This window comes from Canis lupus, chromosome 8 (assembly GCF_011100685.1).
Source record: "Canis lupus familiaris isolate Mischka breed German Shepherd chromosome 8, alternate assembly UU_Cfam_GSD_1.0, whole genome shotgun sequence".
In the NCBI taxonomy this organism is placed as follows: domain Eukaryota; kingdom Metazoa; phylum Chordata; class Mammalia; order Carnivora; family Canidae; genus Canis; species Canis lupus.
This window is the reverse complement of record NC_049229.1, coordinates 65,333-83,474: the sequence shown is the minus strand read 5'-3', so window position 1 is coordinate 83,474 and position 18,142 is coordinate 65,333. Positions and strand designations below refer to the sequence as shown.

The following is an 18,142-nucleotide window of genomic DNA, read 5'->3' as shown; positions in this document are numbered from 1 at the left end:
ATAGTGTTGACTAAATACTGAGCTTTAGATAGAGTTTCTGCCTCAGAAAACCAAAATTTAAATTTGAGATGGAGACAGATCAAAGGTCAGGAAGGAGATTGGAAAGAAAATATCACAGATAATAACTAACCGATACCTTAGTGACATAATATGGAACAGACAATTGGAAACAAAGAAGTTGGATTCACTCTAGAATTTCAATGAAGAAAAAAGGAACGAGTGGAAAACAAATAATCAAACAAAACTCAACTCCTGGTAGGAAAATACTACATAGTGTAATTGTTTTTAGGAGAGAGGCCCATAGGAAACTCTGCAATTTGGAGGTTGACATGCTGGATATGAAGAGGATCTGATTGCTAATCTTCCTCAGAGTCAGAGAATATATGTATTTTGCTTAAGCCATTAAAACAAAGTTCAAGGTATTTCCAAGTTGTTTGAGCTGGATCTTATCTTAGAGGTCTAGCTCTCTGTTTACAAATAAAATTGTAGAAAACCTCAGTTTGCTATGATCTGATTTTGATTTTGTTCAGGTTTACAAAACTAGCAAATGGCATAGTTTAACTCCGAGTCTCTGGAGGTTATTCCTGGTCACTTTCCCCAAATGTGTGTCTGGCTATCTGCCCCGCTGTATGACAGGAAATCAGTCTTTATAGGACCACTGGGCTCGCTAGCAGTGGCAGCAGCCATTAAGGCTTGGCCCTTGCAGGGTCCTTGTTATCAAAAATTGCCAGTAAAAGTGCAGGTAGGTTATTAAAGCTTTAAGAACCCCAGGACAAAATTAAGTAATTATCTTTTTTTATTTCATATATCCATGGATTAGAAGGCAGCATATTATAAAGGAAATGGCACTATCCAAAATGATGAGTGTGGAATATCACTTCAAGAATTTAACTCAGAGGTCAGCTCGGGTGGCTCAGCAGTTTAGCGCTGCCTTCGGCCCAGGACGTGATCCTGGAGGCCCGGGATCGAGTCCCACGTCGGGCTCCCTGCGTGGAGCCTGCTTCTCCCTCTGCCTGTGTCTCTGCCTCTCTCTCTCTCTCTGTGTGTCTCTAATGAATGAATAAATGAAATCTTGACAAAAAAAGAATTTAACTCAGAGATCCTCAAAAATGTGTGTCTCAAAGTCACCTAGTTCTAAATATCTTCTAACCCTATATGTTATTTCAATTTTTGGAAAATACACCAGATATTACTGAACTGCCAGGTTAGAAGCAGGCATAAGACATGTTGAATGATAATATAGTCTTCCAACTTGATGTTCACTTTCTTTTTACAAATGGGAAACCAAAGAATCTTCCCCAACATCTTGTCTTCTCTTGTCTTTCTTGACTCTTCTACCTTCTCCTAAGAATCCAAGGTGCTCAAGTTTTAGTTGAAGAAGCAAAATCATTCCATTGTCTCTGAATTAACCTAATAGATAGGATGACCTTGTAATTTATAGCTTAAAATGGGACATTTTGAGGGACATGGGGGCCCTATTGAAATTAGATTGTGATGACTAGCATAAATAGGGGCTGTCCTGGACAAATGGAATATACGGTCACTCTATTTATGCAACAAGATGAGGTTTTAGTCTCTTCCTGAGAGCATCTTCTCAGATCAAACTTAACCATCTGTAAGCATATGAAACGTGGATGGAACTGGAGGGTATTATGCTGAGTGAAGTAAGTCAATCGGAGAAGGACAAATAGTGTATGTTCTCATTCATTTGGGGAATATAAATAATAGTGAAAGGGCATATAAGGGAAGGGAGAGGAAATGCGTGGGAAATATCAGAAAGGGAGACAGAACATAAAGACTCCTAACTCTGGGAAATGAACTAGGGGTGGTGGAAGGGGAGGAGGGCGGGGGGTGGGGGTGACTGGGTGATGGGCACTGAGGGGGGCACTTGACGGGATGAGCACTGGGTGTTATTCTGTATGTTGGCAAAGTGAACACCAATAAAAAATAAATTTATTATTTAAAAAAAAAGAAACAAAATATAATGAAGTTCAGAATTCTCAAAGCTAGAATACTCAAATATTTGGCACTGGGTCTGTGAACTGAGTTGTGAATTTTTCAGCACCACCATTGCTTCAAAGAGAGCTAGATAAAATTAAAATGAAGATGATTAGTTAAGGTTGTTCAATGTTTGTTTCTGATAAGCATTCACATGTTTGCTTATTAAATATTGTTACTGTAGTTTTTTAAAGATGTATTTATTTGAGAGAGAGCATGGTTGAGGTGGGAAGGGTAGAGGCAGAGGGAGACTTAGGCAGACTCTGCGCTGAGTGCAGAGCAGGAAGCAGGGCTAGATCTCACGACCTTGAGACTATGATCTGAGCTGAAACCAAGAGTCAGATGCTCAACTGACCATGCCACCCAGGCACCCTTGTTACTGTATTTTTGTACAGCAAATAGGGAAATAATTTAGAAACATGGTTAAGTATAAGTAAGCAAGTAATATTTCTGATTAGATATGGATTCATATCAGAAAAACTACAAATGATTACTGAAACTGATGCTTATTTTATTTACCTAAAAATTCATATATTCAAGTATATTAAAAATAAGATTATTCAAATATTATTCAAAATTAGACTACATCAGAATGATCCTTGGGAGTGATAATTTAGAACTTATCTTTTGCTTATGAACCTACAGATGGAATAATATAGGTTCTGTTGATAATTCCTAAATTTAAATCTTGTTGAATAGGAAACCAAATATTTTCAAGTTTCTGTAGTATATTTTCAGTCCACTACGGAGCCAGAAATATTATAATATTTCATGTGACATTTTCATTTAAAGCATCTTTGATTGGTATGTGGAGAAGGAAGCCTTACCAAGTTAAGAAAAAATGCCACTTACCTTTTATTTTATTTTATTTTGTAGGTGTACCAAAAATTTTTTAAAGTCTTTTATATTTAGTATAAAATTACAGCAACACCTTGCCAGTACCAAAACCTTCTGGGCCAGATCTCTGAATTGTAATTAGGTGATAAAGGCTTTTAAGTTCTCTAGACAATTTTTACAAAATCTCTGCACTAAATCCATGTCCTTTGCAGTTACTGATTCTACAAAACTGAGCTTATCGACTTTTCATCTTGTGTGTGTGTGTGAAAGTATTAAAAAATGTATCTATTTTCTCTGTGAATAGAACATTGAGAACAACAAACTCAAAGGAAGGCAAGAAGAGTTGATAAAAAAGGAGACAGATTTCATATGCATACATTCTTAATGAGATTGATAGTTAATTAAGACTCCAAATCAGCAAGAAAAATTTAAATGATATCCATGAACTACTGCTTAATAAGGACAAGATGTAATTTCTTTTAGAAAGAATTCCATTAAAAAATCAGTATACATGCTTTAACAAGTTGTTGGTATGCAAGTGGAAGGCTTTATTTTTTGGTAAAATTCACTGTCTTCATTCTTCTATACAGCTATCTATATACATGAAATGGTTTTATAATATAGTATAAAATTACACATATTATATGATATATGAATATATAAAAATCTATCTTGGTATAATTTCCCCCCAGAACAAATCCTTTGGACTTGAATACCTGAGACTGTGAATCTGATGAGTGAGAGTATGGGGAAAAAAAACAATAATCCTGGTTCTCTTAGCCCCAGGTTATAGGACTGTTTTCAGCTACTGCTTATTTGAAGTGATATGTCATGTCATTCTCTACTATAGGACTTTAGAAATGCTGATTCAATGTCATGTCCAAGTACATTTCCTTGGGAAGTTGATGAGGGTGAGCTGGGGAACAGGTGTAGTCATGTAGACGGAGTGGTAGACTAGCTTACAAGGTATTTAGGAGACCGATGATTCATCTAGGTTTCAGTTATTAAGAAATACAATACATTCTCCAGAAACAAAGAAAATAAGGAAACTGTTTCATGAGAAGTAACATATTCCTATACTATCCTTCCTGCTTGTCCTTCTCATCAGTGTATTATTAAAATTAAGTTGTTAAATACATTCATCTTTGGGACCATGAAGAGAAGAAGACAATACTATAATAACTTCATCCTGGGGCTAACATTGCCAGGATTCTTTACTCCACACCAAACACATTCCTATTGACAAATTTCTTTTCCCATTCAAATTATGAATGAATCATTGAGTTGTTGGTATAACCTCTGAATCATTTTGCTAGTGTGAAAATATGCTGTTCAGAGTTGTTTACATTCTTTCCCTCCATTTCTTTTGGAGATATAAGCAAGTTGGATCAGGCTAGGGGAATCTGTGGCCAGCAATCCATTTCTCCATGCTGAAGCTAAGTGCCTTTTACCAGGACCACTCCTTGACAATACTGCTATTGAGATTTTATAACAACAGATCCACTTGGCCAGGTGCTTGTGGCTAATGAATACCATTTGCATACAAGATGGAATATTTTACCTTCTTTCTGGTATGTCAAGCCCTGGGGATCTGTGTGTACCATAAGCACCAGGCTTTAGTCTCTGGTGAGGAGATCATGGTAATTCATTGACCTGCCAAAGTTCTTAGCACTTCTTTTAGATCTTAAGTCACAGTGTTAGTGTTACCTGGTGAAAAACAGGGAGATTCTTACCATCACTTTCCTTGTATCTTCAGGACACATAAAAAGAGAGGAGTAGGAGGTGAGAGGTGGGGGTGGAAAGAGGTTGAAATGACACAAAACAACACATTCTTCTCTCATCTGAATCTTAATATGGTGGAGATGGAGTGATCTTAGAGACTGGTTGGAAGTGTTTTCAAATACCAAAGTCACAACTTAAGTCTTTCAAAAAATAAAGTACTGCTTTGCAGATTTATTTGTTTGTTTTTGGTAAGGCAGAGGGTATTACTGCTAATAATAACTTCTCACTTTCATTTCATTACCATTCTTCAGTGGGGGAAAGAAAGATACATATAGTTAGTATGCTGGGAATTTCATATGCCTGGTCTTATCCATGCCACAGCCCATAAGTGACTTACTGTTTCATAATTCTGTCTGAGATGCTCTTCACCCCTTGCCTGCCTGGAAAAAGAAAGCTGCTTATTCTTCAAAGCAAAGCTCCAACATCACTTCCTTTCTACCAGCAGCTCGCCTCCCCCAACCTAGCAGAACTTCGCTCTCCCTTCTCAGCTCTTGATGGCACCAGATGCTGCCAGTATGATGCTTATCACCTTGTGCTTCAGTTGGTTATATGCAAATCTCTCCCTCCTACTAGAGAATGAGCTCTTCAAAGGCAAAAACTGTTCTCTTTGCTGATGTATCTCCAGAGCCTCACAGACTATTTCTCTAGTGCCTGGTAATGCCCAATAGATGCTAGTGTGACAACCAGTACTGGTGCCTGCTCTGATATTCTTAACTCTACACCAGGTTATTTCTGAAATAGAAACCAACTAACCAATCCACAAAACAAAAACATAATTGCTGGCTTTATTACTTTTCTAATTTGTATTCTTTACTTAACTTGAGCATGGTTTTGTGAGTGGGTTTAAGAAAGGGGTTGGGGCAATATAAAAAAAAAAAAAAAAGAAAGGGGTTGGGGCAAGACAGGGTAGGGCACGTTTCTGAATTTATTTTCTGGGCAACTGCTTCTTAGACTTCAGTATGAGTCACTTAAGTCACAGAAATCTACATTGTGAATACATTGTGAAACTTTTAAAAGCTAAAAAAATATAGGAGTTTCAGATGAAAGGTGTGAGCTGTTGGGAAATTAACAAGTGGAATGAATAATACACCTTGAAGTTGTACTTTTTTCAAAACCCTCACTAAAAGGATCCAAAGGAACTTCTCTCTGTCCTTATATAAAGCCATCTTTCTGTTTCTTCTCCTTTTCCTCCCACCTTCCTTCTCCTTCTGCTTTTCTTTTTCACCATCCTTCATCTCGTCTCTGTTTTATATGCTCTCTTTCTCTCCTTTTTTTGTTCCTAGAAGTTTATTTTTAAGAAGCTGGCAATGGTGATCGCAAGTTGGCAAATCAAATGAGAGGAAGATTATGGAGAAATCGGTGCAATCTAGGCTATGACTATATGAGGAAAATATTTCTTACTTGGTTTTATTTTTCTGTGTTTCAAAATGCATTTCTTTGTTTTTGTCTAGGTGATATTGTCACATAGACCAAAATCCAAAACCAGAGAAGGGAAGTATAGAGAAAAATCTTCCTCCCACATCTACCCTTTAGCTATTCAGTTTCCTCTGGTCAGAAAGGCAAGATCAAGTTTCCCCTGTGTCCTTCCAAAGATATTTTCTGCCTATACATATAAACACTCACTCATACACTCACACACATATATTCTTTTTCTCTTATTTTACATACATGGAAAGCACATATATTGCACCTTAATTTTTCTGCATGTTGGTTATTTTATTTTTTGATGGCTGTAAGGCATTCCATCATGTGAATATATTCTAATGCATTTAGCTAGTTGCTTAAGATATTATTTATTTATTTATTTATTTATTTATTTATTTATTTATTTAGAGAGAGAGAGCATGAGTGTGGAGCCCAATGTAGGGCTTGATCCCATGACCCCCAGATTATGACCTGAGCTGAAACCAAGAGTTGGACACTTAACACACTGAGCCACCTAGGTGCCCCCAGCTAGTTACTTATTGATGGACATTTAGGTTATTTCTAATATCATGTTGTTACAAGTTATGCTAATAAATTACCTTGTCCATATGCTATTTCACGCATGTTCAGGTATTTCCATATTCAAAGATAAAGAACTTTTGATCAAAAGAAATGTATGTTAATAATTTTCATAGATGCCAAAGTGCCCTCTTCTCTCCCTATCTTACAGTAGACTTTTAAACTTTTTGATAACTCCTACTCTGACTCATGGGGTTTCTATAAAGCATAATTATTTTTTATTAAATATTCCATTACCTAATTCTTAAGATAAAAAGCATTTGCTTTTAGTGCTTTTATAATGTTTAAATTTTAATAAAGTAATCAAATGAAAGAACTGAATCTATATTGGAGACCGTGTCCAAAGAACTCAGTTGAAAAGTAAAAAAGATAGGATTCAACGAGTTATTTTGTTTACATAATCTTGAACCATTAATGTGAGGCTTTTGTTTTACTGACTTGGCAAACTTAACTGATCATTTAGGCTTAGACTGAAGTTCTTAATTTCACAGTAGTCCAAAAAAATATCATTTTATATCTATTTATTTTCACAGTTATTTTCTATTTAATTCAATAAATATTACTATCTAAAATGTGTTAGACAAGATTGGGAGATTCAGGACAAATATGACGGTCTGCCAATTCAGGGGTTCACAGTTTAATAAGTGACATTGAAATAGACTTCCAAAACTTACTGTAGTCAGGAAATACTGAAAGCACTTGCTTGTAATTTTAAAAATGGCTATTAAGGAAACCACTGTTATAAGGAGGTGAAAAAAAAATCTCAACCAGAAAATCATCTCCATTTCAATTGACCAATTGATAAGTATTCATAATTCTCTTCCTGGTGCTGAGGCAAATTGCATCACCTCTTGCCACAGAGCAACATGAAATAAAAGCTATAAAATGCTTCACCCCTTTTGACCTGGTAATTGCTATAATTAGGCAATTTTTTTATAGTTTGGAAGTAGTTTGTCAATCTAGCCCAGGTCAATGCAATTATCTACCTTTAAAGGACAAAACAACCAATTGAAAGATCAATGTTTGCAATTTTCATGGGGTAGCCTTGCACTGACCCTGCACCATCTTATCCTTGAGTTAATATTTATTGTATGATTAGATTATAAACAAAATCATGAACACTTGAAATTTACATATTACACAACAGAAATTGTATGATGTTGGTCTACTTAATGAAGTTTTTGTGAAATTCCTGTTTCTTGATTAAGCAACATTAGATCTTATGCAATGAACAATTTGTTCCATCTTGCTTGGTAACAGTTTTGTTCCCTGATTATGTTTTAAGTAGAAATTACAATCTGTTTAATTATTGTTGTCTGCCATTGTTAATGTTGTGCAACTTTGATCTTAGTACTGTGATCTAATAGGGCCAGTTCAGCCTTATTTCAAAACTCATGCATTGAACAAATACTAATTAGCACTTATTATATGCCAAAATGATACCTGGATATTAAGATAATAGCTGGGTTTTAGGATGTAGAACTTTTGGCATGGCAGAGAAGACAAAATAAACAGCTGGATGAATAAGATAATTACAAATTTGGATAACTATTTTGAAGCCAACAGCTAAGAGATGAGAGAAAGTACCTGAAGTAACCAGTAACAGTCAGAGAAGGCCTCTGAGGAGTTCACAGTTGACCATGGACCACAAGTTCGAGAATGAATGGGTTCTACAATTTTGGGAAGAGTAGTCTAGGCAGAGATAATAAATGTTAAGCCAAGAAAGAGAGCTTGACCTTTTCTGGGAGAAAGATGACAGTACATGACTTTTCTGGAAACACTCAACTAGTTAGTGCTAGAAGACATAGGGCTCACTTTGTGTAACATCATCAAACATATCTGATAGAAGGTAGAAGAGATTCATCATTCACCCCTTCATTTATTTAATATGTTCCACTGGAAATACAAAAATCAAAACAGCAAAACCACTGCCTTGACATCTGATATTTTCAGGAGTTAAATTACCTTTTAATAAGTTTATATTCTTACCGTTTTCTTCATATTGAAATATTCACTTTTTGAAGTATAAAGCACATGATGAAATCTTTACATTTTGCATAATATTACTTCTGGGTACAAAGAAGATTCCAATTGCTAATAGGTCATAAAAAGATTAATATGAAAAAATTTAAAGATTAATATGTAAATTGGACATCACTCTACAAATTATGCTTTTCTTAGCCCCAGCTGAACCAGAGGTGGACATCTCATCCATGATGGGCCAGGCAGACTATCACATGATGAATGGAACCTAAACTGAAAGATTCAGTAGAGGGGGTGAGAGCCTTTGCATGCCAAAGCCACAAACCACGTAAAATTTAGGTAGAACCATATAGAGCACAGAGAGCCAGTCTGAAGAAAGTGGCAAGAAAATGTGGCAAAAATGCAAAGAAGCAGCACTAAGACCATGTGCCTCATTGAGAAATAGAGTTGTGTGCTTCCAGATTTTCCAAACTTCATGTGTAGGATTGCTGTAAGATTGACAGAAAAGGTCAATAAAAGGTCCTGCCATGGACCATTTAAAGTATGTGGGGTCCACATATTACAAACTCACACAAGGAAAATTACGTCACTAGAGAACTCAAGGGCACTTCTAAAATTCAGTAGCCAATACTCCACATTGGCACAGCAAGACCCTAAATTCTGAACATTCATTCTTGTGACTAACACAACTAATGCTTCAGTCCTAATAGAAATGCTTCTCTGTATCCTCTGCCCTGTGTCTTTGAAAACAAAAGCAGTGGTACCAGTTGTTGTGTCTCTTTGATGTCAGAGACAGGCATTGCTTCAAAATGCAGGGCATCCTGGGGCAGGTAGAGGCTTTTGAGTAAGAGAAAAGACTGGCTTACCTGTCAAATGTTTGTCTAAACCAGCATGAGTGCAATAGGATTGTTGCACAAGAAAATGTCATTTACAATAGTGCAGGATGTATATTTTTTTGGTTTTTTCGAATGTTCCAATTTGTGACTCCAGAGGAATTCACAAATTAGCATAGTATTAGAATAGTTGTACATGGTGGAAAAGGATCATTTTATAATATTAAACAATTCGTATCATTTATAAATGTATATAAATGTGTTGTAACATACATAATACTATTTTTTATATAACTGAGAGGTTCTAGATATTGTAAAAAGAGTTGATGAAATATAAATTTTATGGATTGATATGAAACTAGTATATTTTGTAGTATTTTTTGTGGAGTAATAATTTTCATATGCAATCTTAAATTTTAAGTTATGGGATATAAAATCCTTGGTTCACTTCTGAGTTATTGACACTTCCTGTTGCCACTGCCTCATAAGAACAATGGTTGTCCAAGTTGAAACAAACATATTATTTAAGAACCACAGTGACTCAAGTGTGGTTTGTCTAATTAAGCATTACCATCGATAAAACATATTAAGTGAATATTTAATAATAATAATAAAAAACAAAACTGCTGATTATGTTGTCATAAAGTTGACAACATAATCAGCAGTTTTGCTGGAACAAAAGCAAGAATTAATTTTTTAGAGTAAATGTTATTTATTGTTTATATACATTTTAGTAGTCATCCAAACATCTGCTGACCAGCAATAAACCCAGATATGTATAATAATAATTAAATTCATTTATATGTGATATCTTGCTAACTTTCAGTCATAATAGACCATAGGTTTACATTTTAAAAGTTATCAGGTTTGTCGACTAGAAAGAGCAAATATATCTTACTTAACAAATATATTAGTATTTTGACTTACCACTTTTAAATATTTGCTCATATGGTGTATAAGTCTTCATTGTACTCTTGTGCCATGTGCTACAGATATCAGGGTGGGCCTGCTTCTGACCAAGTTTTACTTTTTTCTGGTTGAGATCCCTGTTGTGTCATTTCTATGAGAATCTTTTGTATCCTTTTAACAACACTGCAAGTTTTTGACTTGGGCTAGTTTGAGTAGGTTTCGGTTTTTTGCACGAGAGTTCTATCTAAGCAATCACAGAGGCCCATTTCATTTCTCATGGAGGTGAAAAATAAATTGGTTCTCACATGAATAAAAATCATAATCTGATCTTTATTTAATTTGATCTTATCAAATTATGATCTTTATCTTGAGCCTTTTTAAGAAATCAGGACTTTTGAAAAAGACCAATGATTCTGCCAAATTTATTAGTACATGTACTTCAGTTTCTCTGGATATTTGGATTGATTTTAAGTGTACTATAGAAATGAAACAGGCAAAAAAATAACAATTTTATTTTGAATTAAGCTCCATTATTTTATTTTTTATTTTCTTAAAGATTTTATTTATTTATTCATGAGAGACAGACAGAGAGAGAGGCAGAGACATAGGCAGAGGGAGAAGCAGGCTCCATGCAGGGATCCTGGAACTCCAGGATCCTGCCCTGAGCCCAAGGCAGACGCTCAACCGCTGAGCCACCCAGGCACCCCAAGCTCCATTATTTTAATAGAGAAAACAGCTTGATGTATTATAAAATATATTAAAGAGCAAAATGACATTAATGGTATTTGACTTCAGACAGAAAACTAAACAATAATAGAGAAGAACTTTGTGTAAAATATAAACACTATTTGAAAAGAAATCTAAAACAAGAAAAGAAATCTAACTCTGTTTTATTTTGTTTGTTTGGGGGGATCCCTGGGTGGCGCAGCGGTTTGGCGCCTGCCTTTGGCCCAGAGCGCGATCCTGGAGACCCGGGATCGAATCCCACATCGGGCTCCCGGTGCATGGAGCCTGCTTCTCCCTCTGCCTGTGTCTCTGCCTCTCTCTCTCTCACTGTGTGCCTATCATAAAAAAAAAAAAAAAAAATTATTTTGTTTGTTTGTTTTAATTTAAGCACAAATTTCAAAGTGAAAATCCAAGAGAAACATTTCTTCTATTTATTTTCCTGGTTAAAACCAAATTGTTCACTGTTTGGAAAATGTTCTCTAATTTAGAGTCAGAGAATTCTTAGATCTGAAAAGATCTTTATACAGTTCTCTAAGTCCACCCTGAGCTTAGAATGCTATACTGATTTGGCCAATGTTACCCAGACCATAAAGGGAAACTTAAAATATGTTTGTATTTGGATTATTAAGTATACTCTTTGTACTTTGGTTAAATTAAAAAAAAATAAGTGATTATTAGAGAGAAGAAAGAGGGTTAATGACCAATTTTAGAATCCATTTCTGCTCTTGTTACTCATGAGGGCACTGCTGTGATATTGAGAAGGGAAAGTTTAAAGAAAGGAAAGATACATGGCATTAAATTTAGATTTAAATATATTTTGATTCCACCTAGTTCTGTGCATTCATTCAGATGTGATGCCGATATTCAGATCCTGTCATTTGGTGCCTGAATGCATGGAGAGCTAATCTTGGTATGAAAAGGGGTAGAATTGTTGACGTTTTATGAAGATTTTTTTTTTGTAGAGTCACTATTTCAACTCCTTTCTTTTCCCTTCCTCCTCAATGGAGTTAACCATTTTAATGAACTATTTTATTACTTCCTTCCTTCTAAGGTGAATCCTTGCTCTTATATTCTGAAACCCCTCCTTGTGTAACTTTTCAGGGACCTCTCTTTTTACATACTTTCTGCTTATCTCTCTCTAGAAGGTCTTTCCCATCAATATTTAAATGTCTTTATATTTCTCCCATCATTAAACGTAAGCAAGCAATCAACCTCCTCTATCTCACCAAATGGATATTCCCTTCCCTTCTTCTCAGGGCCATGCTAACCACTTGCTCATGCTCCATTCATTCCTTAATGAATTTCATCTCAGCTTGACACTCCCTGACTCACCTAACTCTTACTCCTTATCCCAAATTCCTTCACAGAAATTGCTCTCTAATGAATTACCACTGGCTGCCTACCTGCTAAATCCCAAGGATATTTTTCAGTCCTTACCTGTCTTGGTCTCTAGTGTTTCCTAGAGTGTTACATCTAGGAAAAATCTTCTACGTCATCTCCTCTAGCCCCCTCCAATCAATCATACAAAAACTGGAGATATGAGTCAAGGCATCCTCCTTCCTCATCACTCTCAGCAGTGCTTCTATAGTGAAGGGAAATAAATGAAATGTCATGTTGCCAAAAGACTTCACTATTCATCTGCCCATCTCTCTACCAGGAGAAATAAGTGAAAATTCATGATAGTGAAAGTGAAATGCTTTCAACAGGAGGTCAGGGAGAAAATGACTTTGGTCTGCCTGTCTAATGAGTCTCATTTATGAACTTTATGGGAGCTAGGTTTTTTTTTAAAAGTGTGTAATTCTATAATTTTGAAATTAATTTATTTTTACAAAGAAGAATAGATATTAAAGAATCAAGAAAGATCTTGGGATCTGGAGAGTGGCTGGCGGGGGTGGGTGGTGCTGAGCAGGCAGCCGTGGACACCAGGTCTGTTCTCAGAGTGATGGGCCTTGGAGACTGAGCTGATTGGAGGAGGCTGATTGGAGGCTTATTCATCTATAATCACAAGGGGGAGGTGCTCCTCTCCCAGGTCTACCGAGATGACACCGGGAGGAATGCAGTGGATGCTTTCGGGTCAATGTTATCCACACCCGGCAGCAGGTATGCAGCCCCATCACCAACATCGCTCGCACCAGTTTCTTCCATGTTAAGCGGTCCAACATCTGGTTGGCAGCTGTCACCAAGCAGAATGTCAATGCTGCCATGGTCTTTGAATTCCTCTATAAGATGTGTGACGTAATGGCTGCCTACTTTGGCAAGATCAGCGAGGAGAATATCAAGAACAATTTTGGGCTCATATATGAGCTGCTGGATGAGATCCTGGACTTTGGCTATCCACAGAATTCAGAGACAGGAGCACTGAAAATCTTCATCACTCAGCAGGGTATCAAGAGCCAGCATCAGACAAAAGAAGAGCAATCCCAGATCACCAGCCAGGTGACTGGGCAGATTGGTTGGCAGTGGGAGGGCATCAAGTATCGCCGGAATGAGCTCTTCTTGGATGTGCTGGAAAGTGTGAACCTCCTCATGTCCCCACAGGGGCAGGTGCTAAGTGCCCATGTGTCAGACCGGGTGGTGATAAAGAGCTACCTGAGTGGCATGCCTGAATGCAAGTTTGGGATGAATGACAAGATTGTCATTGAGAAGCAAGGCAAAGGCACAGCTGATGAAACAAGCAAGAACGGAAAGCAATCAATTGCCATCGATGACTGCACCTTCCACCAGTGTGTGCGACTCAGAAAGTTTGACTCTGAACGCAGCATCAGCTTCATCCCACCAGATGGAGAGTTTGAGCTAATGAGGTATCGCACCACCAAGGACATCATCCTTCCTTTCCGGGTGATCCCAGTAGTGCGAGAACTGGGACGCACCAAGCTGGAGGTCAAGGTGGTCATCAAATCCAATTTCAAACCCTCTTTACTGGCTCAGAAGATTGAGGTGAGGATCCCAACTCTACTGAATACAAGCGGGGTACAGGTGATGTGCATGAAGGGGAAGGCCAAGTGCAAGGCCAGAGAGAACGCCATCGTGTGGAAGATAAAGCGCGTGGCAGGCTTGAAGGAATCGCAGATCAACGCAGAGATTGAACTTCTGCCCGCCAATGACAAGAAGAAATGGGCTCGACCCCCCATTTCCATGAACTTTGAGGTGCCATTCGCACCCTCTGGCCTCAAGGTGCGCTACTTGAAGGTGTTTGAACCGAAGCTGAACTACAGCGACCATGATGTCATCAAATGGGTGCACTACATTGGCCACGGTGGCATTTATGAGACCCGCTGCTAGCTGCCTAGTAGCAGCCAGCCTGCTTCCCTACCCGCCCTTTTCCACAGGTCTGGGTGCCCTGGGCCACCACACTCCAGTGTCTCCTCCCTCCTGCTTTGCTGCCTTCCCTTTGCACCAGCCCCTGAGTCTAGGTCTGGACCAATCACCTTGCGAGAGGGACTGGTGGAACAGTCCCTGGGCTCCCTGGGCTCCCTGGGCAGGGTGGTTTCTGGGACTCCTACTCCACCATCCATCTGTCAGCCCTGGCCCAGTGCCAGGCTCTGTGTTCTGTGACCAAAGCCAGGTGGGCTCCCTCTCCTCCTCTCCCCTGTGGCCACATCTCTCTGGAGCGGGAGGGTTGGCTGCCCCTCACCTCGGAGCTCCCCCAAAGGCCAGTAACGGATCCCCAGCCCTCAATCCCTATTCTGCTTTGGGATAGTGTGAGCTTCATTTTGTACATGTGTGACTTTGTCCAGTTATAAACCCAATAAACTCTGTAGAGCGGGGAAAAAAAAAAAGAACCAAGAAAGATTTGACACGAGTAAAATCCCTTTTTTAGTACCAATGAATGTCTAAAGTTGGCAATGCTGATATGTCTGTATGTATGAATTGTAATTACTTACACAGTAAAGAAGTAAAAGATGCCTCTTGTTGCAGATGTGATCTATCAGCCAGCTAGATAGCTTTGTGCTGGAAGAAGGAGCTGTCTTGTCTGCTTCCTTCCTCTCTCCTCATACAGATGCTATTTTTGAACTTTTACTCTGGCCAGCCTGGATCTCCTCCTGTTCCAACTCAAGTACTTTTAATTTTCACTCATCTGGTGTTTCTCAGCTTCAGGAATTAGGTCAGCATTTAAATATAGAGCAACTCCTTATTTAAAAAGTTAGGAAGCTTTGGAATCATGTCAAGCCTTGACTCCATGAAGCATTCTGACTAGTTGTTACTAGCACTATTTGATTAATATTATTTGAAATGTCCTTAGCACTTGTGTAATCATTTTGTACCACAGGTCAGATGTCTGCTCGTATGTTGTCTTGGAGCTCTTATGTAGTTTTTTTTTCTCTTTTTTTTTTTTTTCGTATGTTTCCTTGCCCACTCAGCTGGTCATTCCCACAAAGAATTTGGAGTCTACCCAAATAGATGAACTAATACGGGCAATTTACTTATCTTTCCTAAATCTTATCTCCTCATCTCTCCAATGGGAGAGATTCTGCTTCACAGAATTGTTGTGAAGATTTCATGTTCCTAGTGTGCTTGGCACATGGCAGGAATCTAACACATATTGATTTCTTATCATCCTCATGTCTTCTCTTCTCTCTCTTTCTTCTTTGCACCACCTCTTGTCAAATCACCTGTTAAAAGATGCTTCTTTTTACATTCTCATTAAGCAAATGGGTATTACCATGGGCAGGTGAAAGTGGGGACTTATTTTGCATGGTTAACACCAAACACTATATGTGTAACTTGGGATGTGTTATTCTTTATGGTTCAACTGACTAGGTATATTATGCAACCTTTTCAAATAATACAATAAATTATTAATCCAAATTACAGAGTGGTAGACTGGAGCCCTGGATTCATTCCCAGAGAATGGCTCTGCCACATTATAGGCATGTGGTCACCTGGCTGGGACGATGACTTTTTGTACATGTGCCAACTAAAATTTTAAAATGTCTGTTGACATTCTGTCCTTCCTTTGTTTCTCTATTATTGGATGACTTTACTGTTCTATCTTTGTGTGTTTGTGTGTGTATGTATATATTTTATCCTAGCCAAGTAAAACATTGCTGAGAAAATAAGCAAGATAAAGGAGCAGATGTACCTTGTTAGATGATTTTGTTAATATTAAAGCTGAATCCCTCTATGTGCTGTCCATGAATAGATTCACAACCTTTTAGTGAGGGCCCAGTTTTGTTTCCACTGATGTTTACAGAATATCAAATAATCATCAAGGCTGAATCTGTGCATATGTGGAATGTGTGTATTTTCGGGGGTTCAGGAAGATACTGTCCGCCCTCCCATGCAATAAATATCTGCCACTCAGCTGCCAGAAGGCTGCCTTCCTTATATATCTGGTTTAGAATTCCTGGTACTGAAATCCTCAGTAGATTGCTAGTGATAAGTAATATGTATTTATAATAATGTGTATTCATCAGCCCTATAAATAGATCACATGGCTAATGATCTAATTTCTGGACAAAAGATTAGAAGGATGAATGAATCTTCTCAAATATGCCCATATGTTAATATTTTTGATTAAAATTGATGCTACTGGGCAGCCCAGGTGGCTCAGCGGGTTAGCGCCGCCTTCTGCCAGGGCCTCATCCTAGAGATCCAGGATCGAGTCCCACATCAGGCTCCCTGCATGGAGCCTGCTTCTCCCTCTGCCTGTGTCTCTGCCTCTCTCTCCCTCTCTCTCTCTCTCTCTGTCTCTCATGAATAAATAAATAAAATATTTTAAAAATTGATGCTACTTTCTTAAAAATACTTTTCTACTTAATAAATATATAATGTGGTCTAAATTATAAGAGCATATATTTTGACTACTGAAGTTAATTCAGTTATTTTCAGATGAACTGGAAAAATAAAAGGAGTCTATAAACATTTTTTTGTTTTCTCAAATAAACCCTCATGCCAGTTGCTTACCATGTAGTTCACCACTTTATGAAGGCCACACTGAAGCAGATATATGGGGGAAATTTTATTTTTTAAGTCTCTTTCTGGACACATTTACCTGGTTAATGGAACAGACAAGTGAGCTGCCACTTTGGACTCCTTAGGGGGATCAGATAAAAGGAATGATGAGCTTCAGCAGAGAAGGAATGAGCAGGGTCACAGCAGGAAAGGTTTTGTGAGGGCCTGGAAGGGGCAACTGAAACAAGGAGACAAAGATTGGCTTTGCTCAGGCACAGTTATATGAGGGGACTGTTCCCTGCATCAGAGGAGCCCATCTCCTGGAAACTGGCATATGGTAGTATAATAGTAGAATGGAAAGGAAACTTATCCAAAACGCAGGATTTATGGCTTGATTTGGGCTTTGCTTTAATCGGCTCTGATTTTGGGTAAGCCATTATTTTGGATAAGGACTCTATCCTCATTACAACATAATGGACTCAGACCACTTAGGCCAACCTTTGTACTCTTAACATTCTGTGATTCTAAGATTAGCTAATTCTTATACCTATCCTTTATATAAAACAATCATTTCCCAAATCCCTATGTAGAGCTGAGGAAATATCCACAGTTGTTTTTTGAAGATTGATGAACTTTACTTTCAATTTCTGATTTTGTATTTCCAAGCTGACTAGTAGCTCTCTGTCAACTAACTTGTATATACCTCTGCACTGATGAGACATGATATGAGGGCATCAAATATGATTTATAAATATTTTCAGAAACATACTACATAACCCTAAGATACCTCTAGTTTGATAAATAGAAAATGTATATAGGTCACTATTAACAATGATAAATTCTGACCTCAATATTCTTAAAAAAAAGATTGCTAAGTTATTCTTACTATATATTACATTATACTTTCTTTTAACCTCTTAACTCTTGTTTTTCCAAAAGTGCTAATAGAATAATATGGTTACACTATAACAAAATTTTGAAACAAACTTTTTTTCTTGTCTTATGGTTATCATGTTGCTTGTTTCTTCTGTTTCTTTGGTTTTATTAAATAAGTATTGCTCGGAGGAGGGGAAGATGGCGAAAGAGTAGGGTCCCCAAATCACCTGTCCCCACCAAATTACCTAGATAACCTTCAAATCATCCTGAAAATCTATGAATTTGGCCTAAGATTTAAA

The 18,142-nt window shown here is 37.6% G+C and overlaps 1 protein-coding gene across 1 annotated transcript; it reads left to right on the top strand.

Moving 5' to 3' along the window:
- Nucleotides 1-857: 857 nt before the first annotated feature.
- LOC119872972 (AP-2 complex subunit mu-like) lies at nucleotides 858-14,496 on the top strand. Its single transcript, XM_038544067.1, is given in 3 exon segments — nucleotides 858-898; nucleotides 13,047-13,135; nucleotides 13,138-14,496. Coding segments are annotated over 3 exon segments (1,347 nt in total). The 3' UTR covers nucleotides 14,355-14,496.
- The last annotated feature ends 3,646 nt before the right edge of the window (nucleotides 14,497-18,142 follow it).